Source organism: Plasmodium fragile (assembly GCF_000956335.1).
Source record: "Plasmodium fragile strain nilgiri unplaced genomic scaffold supercont1.1, whole genome shotgun sequence".
Taxonomy (NCBI): Eukaryota; Apicomplexa; class Aconoidasida; order Haemosporida; family Plasmodiidae; genus Plasmodium; species Plasmodium fragile.
The window spans coordinates 49,921-57,980 of NW_012192581.1; the positions used below are offsets into that span (position 1 = coordinate 49,921).

The 8,060-nt window shown below is 43.1% G+C and overlaps 4 protein-coding genes across 4 annotated transcripts; 2 read left to right on the plus strand and 2 right to left on the minus strand.

Moving 5' to 3' along the window:
- Nucleotides 1–1,461: 1,461 nt before the first annotated feature.
- Nucleotides 1,462–2,013, minus strand: AK88_00013 (uncharacterized protein; the record flags this gene model as incomplete). Its single annotated transcript, XM_012477664.1, has 1 exon — nt 1,462–2,013. One exon carries the CDS (start codon nt 2,011–2,013, stop codon nt 1,462–1,464), a length of 552 nt encoding a protein of 183 aa, XP_012333087.1.
- Nucleotides 2,014–4,033: 2,020 nt separating this feature from the next.
- On the plus strand, nt 4,034–4,389 carry AK88_00014 (uncharacterized protein; the record flags this gene model as incomplete). Its single annotated transcript, XM_012477665.1, has 2 exons — nt 4,034–4,109; nt 4,253–4,389. The coding sequence occupies 2 exons, from the start codon at nt 4,034–4,036 to the stop codon at nt 4,387–4,389; spliced, it is 213 nt and encodes a 70-aa protein (XP_012333088.1).
- Nucleotides 4,390–4,976: 587 nt separating this feature from the next.
- Nucleotides 4,977–5,810, minus strand: AK88_00015 (tRNA (guanine-N(7)-)-methyltransferase; the record flags this gene model as incomplete). Its single annotated transcript, XM_012477666.1, has 1 exon — nt 4,977–5,810. One exon carries the CDS (start codon nt 5,808–5,810, stop codon nt 4,977–4,979), a length of 834 nt encoding a protein of 277 aa, XP_012333089.1.
- Nucleotides 5,811–7,097: 1,287 nt separating this feature from the next.
- On the plus strand, nt 7,098–7,898 carry AK88_00016 (uncharacterized protein; the record flags this gene model as incomplete). Its single annotated transcript, XM_012477667.1, has 3 exons — nt 7,098–7,247; nt 7,461–7,646; nt 7,764–7,898. The coding sequence occupies 3 exons, from the start codon at nt 7,098–7,100 to the stop codon at nt 7,896–7,898; spliced, it is 471 nt and encodes a 156-aa protein (XP_012333090.1).
- Nucleotides 7,899–8,060: the final 162 nt, after the last annotated feature.

The following is an 8,060-nucleotide window of genomic DNA, read 5'->3' on the forward strand; positions in this document are numbered from 1 at the left end:
TTATTTAAAAGAACAACATAATAAAATAATAAAAAATAATTAACAGAACCCAATACATATATATTATATATATACGCACGTGTGTATATGTAATACTGCCTCGTTTGGTTAACCGAAGAATTTAAAAAAAAAAAAAAAGGGAGAAAAATAAAGCAAGTGCGAAGATGTGCGAACAATGGTGTGAAAAAATGTAAAAAATTAATAAATCACATCTCACATCTCTGCTTCCCATTTGCTTATTCGTTTCACTTGTTCATATGTTTTTATCCACCGTCCATTTTATAGTAGTCCCTTTAAAACACTTTTGTGTGGCCTTTTTTTTTGTTTATGCTACCCTCCGCAGTTGTACATATTAGCTGCTCTTTGTTTGTAACGTTTTGTTACGAAGATTATTTAAAGCAGCGCGCGGATAAAGGAAGAAAAAGTAAATTAATATGCCCACATCGTTTTATGTCCTTACGACAGAAGCGGATGAAGAAAAAAAAAAAAAAAAAAAAAATTTCACACCCTTGCGTTTCCTATGTGGACCACTCCTTCGAAACAGTTGATCCACTTGCTCATAGAATTGTGGCGACGGTTTGGGCCACACCTGGTCCGCTTGCAAGTGCCACAACGGATGTGCGCGTTGGAAAAGGCATATGATCGAGGAGGCGCTACATGCTTCGAATTATTGTAGGGTATGAAAACCACGTTCTCTTCAAAGTGCGCGCGTATTTCCTCCACACTTTTCCCACCAACCTGCCCAACCTGCCTAACCCCAAGTCGGGGGGGAGCTACAAACAAAATGGCGTTTTTATCGTTTTGCAAAAATTCCCCCTGCGTGTCCCTACCCACTAAACTGTGTAACCCGTACCTGCATGAAACCTGTGCGCGTTAAGTGGTTATGTCATTCGACTTTACATGAGTAGCGGCATGCAATGCGTTCATTTACACCACTTTGGTTTTTCCCGGTCTCATTTCGTCGTCCCCCGTTGCGACTAATTCTTCCTCACACAAGGCAACTTTACCCTTTTGCATGTTTGCATGAGAAAAGGAAAACTCATCATTGTTGTATTGGTCAAACGAGATAACCTTCGCATTCACATGCTTAGCTCCACATGGGGGGTTATCTCTCCCGATATGCTTTTCCTATCCCAAGATGGCATGACTCATGCATATGTAAAAAAAACAACCTGAGCGTGCAGGTAAAATTGATCAGAGGAGCTCTAAGGGGCGTGTTTTTTTTTTTTTTTTTGTTTTCCGCCGACCCGAACACTCCATTCGTGTGTCCATGCGGTTATTAGTTTCGGGCGTTTTGGTTTGAAGTTTTTTTTTTTTTTTTGTATAGTAAAGCTGTTTTCAATGCACACTTAAAAAGGGGGTGGTGGCACACAGGGAGGCGTTTTTGTGAACGCGCGTTAAGGTCTATATGTATATGAGCATATTCCCATGTGTGGGTGGCCAAATGGGGGGTAGGGGCTTCTACTTATTGGAGGTGGAACCGAAGCCGCCTTCTCCCCTTGACGTCTCATCCAACTCGTCGACCAACTCAAAGGAAATGGGTTCCCCCGTGAAGGAAACAAGCTGCACTAGCTTGTCATTTTTTTTAATCACATATTCGTGTTCACTTGTATTGTCCAAAGCAGCAATGAGTTCTCCTCGGTAGCCTGCATCTATTAAGCCTATAGAATTAGCTAGCCTGAGTGGAGTCTTCGAAATGCTGCTCCGAGGAAATAACAGGTAGCTGGTGTTCACGATCTCTGGACCCTTTTCATGAGCACTGCTCTCCTTCATGCAAGCAGCACCCACACTGATGCTTCCCCCCGCATTCGCGTGACTCTTGTTGTAGTAGTTACACTTGTACTGGAGGGCTATGGCTTTAATCCCCAATTTTACAAAGGTGGTAGACTTTGGCTTCAGAACTTCATCTTTGATTATGAACAGATCCAGGCCACTGTCTCCTGCGTGATGGGTCTTGTGGTTCTTATACATTTCCCGGACTTCGTCATTTAGGCACAAAATTTGGAGATGCATCTTTGTGAACGTGGTGCGGCTGGTGCTGCTGCTGGTGGGTTAATAGGGAAGGAATCAGGCAGTTGCGACGACGCGATAGGTACTGCAAGGTACGGTTGTGTGCAGCCAAGGTCCAAGTCGAACGTAACTCTGTGAAATGGGAAGGGAGCCTAACCGAGAGTGTCAACGAGGATGTTACTGCTTATCCTATGTTGGAGAGTTTGAACGGGCATGAATAAAGGTAGCACAATTTTTTTTTTTTTTTTTTTCAAGATGCAATTTTTACACACAAGTTTTTTTTTTTTCTCTCTCTCCTTTTCCTATGTGTAACCTTAAAAGGGCATCAAATTTATTCGAAGCGAGTTTTATTTTGCCACGGGTTGACGAGATTGCCATTCGATATGGACTCCTCCGTGTAGGCCCTTTAGCAAAAGATGTGCACATGTGTACATTTTTTTTTTTTTTTTCCTGCGTTTATTTTGCATAACTGGAGGGATACCCCCAATAGGGGTGCACCATTCCCCTCCTTCTCGATGTGTGCTCAGTTAGGAGAAGCCAATGCTGCTTTTATTCAACGGGATGTGGGCTTGAAGGAAGCCTCAACACAGGCGCTAGCCTAATTCCACTAACATGCTACTTCGTTATATAGCTACCCCGCACTGATAGGGTATAGTGTATAAGGAGAGGGAACTACCATTCGTTTCACATATCGAACGTGACTCGAAAGCATGTTAGACTACGTGAGCCGATGCGCGTGGGGGATAAGTGATCAACACACAGGGGGGAAATTCCCCGGCGTTTGTAGGTACACACACAAGCAAGTACACACTCTGCCCATTTTTACACAAACGTCGAAATTTACTTCACACAAATGGCAGGAGCTATTGGACGATGATGTGGGCTGGCCAAATAGAAATATAAGAAAAAAAAAAAAAAAAATTACCTAACATTTTGCATGCACACGTGTGTATGACCAGGCAGGTTTATCAATACCAGACAGAGCATTCTTGGAACATTTCCACACTTGATATGGGCTTCTCTCGTGTTGTCATCACTTTGTGATAAAACGCTTGGTTTCATGAGGAAGTATAAGTTGTGCATGGTGACGCGCCAGATACGATACGTGTTTTGGTGGCTTTTCCGATGTTTTTCAAATTGGACAGCCTCATGCTGTCGGAAAGAGGTTAACTCGTTCGTCCACAACGGGATGGAAAGCACCGGGTAAGGTGCGCCACAATACGCTTGATGGCGGCGTTGAAAAGTGCCAAGTGGAAAAACATTTCGTGTCTGTCACTTCGAGCAAGTTCACAAAAAACAGCGCGGTTGTAATTGTTCGCATGTGCGCCAATAAAAACATACACAGGAGTGTCCGAGTTTGTGTGCTCCCTCCGCACGCGTTCTTCCCCTTCACATCACACAAAACAAGAAAAAAAAAAAATGGCGAGCTGTGCGCACGTCACGGAGAGTGGCAGCCAAGCAAGCACAAGTCACCACCAACAAGTGGACACGAAATAAAAAGATAATTAAACGCAACAGGACAAAACAGAAATGGAGCGAATACATGTGACACCTCCAAAATAAATGCGAATAGGATGACAAGCATGCATTATCCCTCCAGGTACATGCACACTCCTACATTAACTAGCGAAAAAAAAAAAAAAAAAAAAAAATCCCAATTCGTATTAACCGTTCAGACAATTTTTTTGGTTAGCTTCCTTCTACAACATATTGGCTGCAATTTTTTTTTTTTTTTTTCCCACTTTCAAACGATTAAACAAAATTTAATTGATTAAAAAAGCAGACACGTTAAAGTGAGACATGTTATCCTGACAGACGTTCAACTGAAACAAGTTAAAAACCAACTAAGAAGAAACATCCCATCTGCGTCTCTCCACTTTACCTCTTCACCAATTAACCCCTTTTAAACTAGCTCATACGTACGCACGTATATTTATACAACATCGCGAAATATTAGTCCCACCCGAGGAAAAAAGAAACCCTCGCAAACTTCCACTTCTCCCCACACACTCGGCTCTTCAAAATGAGGTCTTGCTACTCTCACAAAGGGGTTAGCCCCGGCAAGCATCCCCTCCGCTGCGTGGCCAGCGACAAATTAGGTAACGCAACTGCGTCCGCTACGTTTGCTACGTCTGCTGCGTCTGCTACGTCCGCACAGGGCACAACTGTGCATATATCTTATGCGCCCTCTCCTCCTCTACCACCTTTATTTTATATATATAATTTTTTTTTCGTTGCACAGGAAAGGAAGACATCCAGTCGGCCAATAATGGATATTACGCGGACTGCACCCTTTGCGGCATAAATCACAAGGATCCCCACAAGCAGGCGCTCTACCCCCTGCGCGAAGAACAGCACAGAGTCAACAAAGTAGATTAGAGGACGCTCTTGTTAAAAAGGCATGGGGATATGTACTACAGCATGTGATGGGAAATATATCATCGAGACACACCTTCCAGATTTGTCTTCCATCACCTTCGTGGTGAAATACTCCGCTGATTGAAAATGCTGCCTCATGTAGATCCACCCATTATGCTTCGAGGGCAAATAGGATTAATCATCACAACAGTCCCCAAGCTGTCTCACACATTTCCATTTTTTTCTCGTGCGTGTGTGCTTTGTCCACACGGCTACGTCCACGCAAGCGATATGTGTAATGATAAGTCGTGCATGTCGCTTTAACTATGCTTCTTCGTGTGTTTATATATATTCGTCCCACGGGGCTGTAAGTTGTGTTTTTTTTTTTTTTTTCCTACCTTTTTTGCAAGGTGGACTTTTAATCCATGTTCCTATTTCGAAAGGAGTGTAAATAAATAAAAAAAAAATCCTCGAATTTAAAGAAAACCCTACGGTATGATGTTCCATCCGATGGAGGGGAATAATTTTTTTCCCATTTTGTGTATCTGTGGTGTGAGTCTTCTCTTATCTGCATGTAATGGGCACATTGCCATGTGAGTGCGAGTTGTTTACTCCTTCTGCGCGACGCAAAAGTACATGGCTTGCTGATTTTTTCGCACGCGCTTGGACTCCTCCGAGCTCTTATGTATGAGTTGCACACAAATATCGTCCTGGCACTCCTCTGGGCTAAGTAGGCGAAAGCTGGGGTACTTGCTAAAACAGAACTTGACCCACAAGTACAGTGTGTATACATCGGTGATGAAATAAATTAAGCCACCTGTCTTTAGTAGGTAGTAGTACAGGGAGAGATTTTCCACAGTGATTGTCCTTCTCCTCCAGTTTTGTTTTTTAAAATGTGGATCAGGAAAACAAAAAAATAATTTTTCAATCTGATTTTTTTTTATATAATTGGGTAAAAACTTCATCGCATTTGTCCTAATGACTGAAATGTTTTTGTAATGAGGGGAATAGTTTTTTCTGTACGAGTGAATTTTTTCCCCTACGTAGTTGGTAATTTTGTCCCTTATTTCCATGCCTAGGATAAGCTTATCAGGGAAAATTTTGCTCAGCTCGAATAGCAGTCCTCCATACCCACATCCGATGTCTAGGATGGTTACCTCTGCGTGGGGTGTATATGTGAGAGGACTTTGGTTGTAGTCGATGGGGTACTTATTCGTGTTTAGCTGGAGGACCGGGGAGTGCTCGTCGGTGGTATCCTTCGCTTCTACACTATTGATCGTGTCCCCTTGTGTGTCGCACCCCTCGGAGGGCAAATGGGGGTAGTGAACGCGCCAGTCCACGTAGCTGCAGTTTACCGGGTACCTTATGTAGCTGTCCGAGAGGGGGTTGCAGTGGGCCCTCTGTCTGTAAAACTTTTTACATGGCACTTTGTGCTTCTTCATTGTGGCTGTGTTATATAACTTGAGTCCCTTTTCTCGATCAAGGATATTTTGGGGAGTGTTTTCCCCTAGTGGCCGTGCGTCGAGGTGATGGTCGCCTATGCAACTCCGCTACTACGCTACTCCACTGTTAACATAGGGTTATAATTCCTTCCTTGTGCGAATCGCGAGGGAAGGGTTAACACTTCTTATATATAATGCCAACTGGGTAAATTTTTTTTTGTTAACTCTGCAGGTGGCGAAGCTACTTTGCGAGGCGTCCTTATGCCCTCATTATAATATAATTGACTCATTTTTGCAAATATGCATCACAGCAACATGTCGCACAAACAGGGGGAAAGGCAAATGAGCAGGCAAGAGATTGGTTGGCGGTGAAACGGAATAATGAGTATAAACATTTCGACGCATCAGCCATGGCAAAAAGCATCACCCGTGGTAGAGAAAAAACCTCCCAACAGCAGGTGCAATTTTTTTTTTTTTTTGGTTTTTTTTTTTTGTTCACCCCCAATTGTACAAAGTTGGCCGAACATATATGACCCTGCGCATAGTGCATTCGATGAGAAAGAAAAAAAAAAAAAAAAAAAAAAATTATAAGTGTGAACTCCAATCAGCCTTTCAACATCCAACACATTTGACAAGGTACTGCTAAAAGTTGAAAACCACCACCACCCCTGGGATGGCACACCAACCCATTGGAAAACTGCACGGAGGAAGTAAAGGAAAAAACTCATTCGTGCCTGCCTGAACATTGCGCAGCATCACATCAGAGCAAGAACCAACGAACGAGTGACCCAGGTGCATATGCCAGGTACATATGCTGACTGTAAAGCGAGACCCACCAAGGTGAAATGTAGAACTGAAGAAACGTTATAATTAGTGGGTACACCATTTAAACGAAGGGAAAGCATGGGGGAGAAAAAAAAGAGACACCAACGAGCAACCTATACCCAATGTGAGAGAGGAGCACTCGTTTTTTCTCCCCCATGCAGCAGTATGCCAGGGTGATGCTTTATAAATGCACAGGACTTGTACCACGTGGACGACGTAGCTAGGGTGGCCCTAGATGAAGTACCAAAAAAAAAAGGGGGAGGAGGTGTATACTAAATATATGCTATGCAGCGTTGTGTCCTTCAATTGTGGTTACGTACGCAGACAGGTCAGCCGTTTCGTATAAAAACGTTTAACACACCGTCGTTTGTGAAGGGCAACCTCATTGTGTTCTCATCGCATTTATAACGTAGGTGAAACGTCCCACGGAAGAAACATAATTGACACACTGTGCTTATCACCATGTGGAGGGGCATACTCGTCATTCTTGTTTTTCCGTTCCTTTCCTGCGGTGACCAATTCGCTTGGGGAAGAAGAATTTGCAATGTGCTACAGTTCGGCTCGTATGCCTTGGCCAGCAGCAAGGAAAATAGAAGGCACTTTAAATACGCGGTAGGAAAAGAGAGAAAAAAAAAGAAGTGTAATTCAAGTGAGCGTTTGGTTAACGTGGTGATCGTGAACAGGAGCATTACTCGAACTGTCATCCGTAACCAGAAGAGGGAAGCAACTCACCCATCCTCCACCTCATGAGTCACATCATTCGTGAGTCACATCATTCACTTCGTTCACTTCATGCATGACCTCCCACGCCACATCCCCCCTCAGGTGGTAGGCATAATCGACCCGTTGGACAAAAACAAAGTCCTGTGGAGTAGAAAGAAAAGACACATGAAATTCAACTTACACATATTTAAAAATCTGTATGACAAATTTTTTTGCAACATTAACGATTATGTATATTTGAGTCATGGGGACGATTTCATTTTTCGCATTTTTCATATAAACTTAAAGGTATGTAGCGGAGTAGCCTGTACGTGAGCAGCCTGTACGTGAGAATTGCGCCCCCCCTTTTTATTATCTCCTCACCCACCTTCCTCATTCAACTCATTTGTCTACTCCCTTCCGCAGAACACCATAAAATACATGCTCAAGTACAAAATTGTAAGTGGAACCCTGAAGGAAGACTCCAAAGGAGATGCGAGCATTCTGTGCATGCAGGAAAGGGGTCCGTTGTATCGGTTTTTAAATAACGTAAATTTGTAGCGGCGTGGTGGGAAAAGTTATAACTCATAGCAACTGCATTCTCAAGTGTCATACCAGAATTTGAAATTAAGAACAGCTCGACATGGACATGATTAGGTTAAGAGATACTTCAACTGGACGTCCTTCAGCGCAGCTCTCCATTTTTTTTTTTTTTTTTTTTTT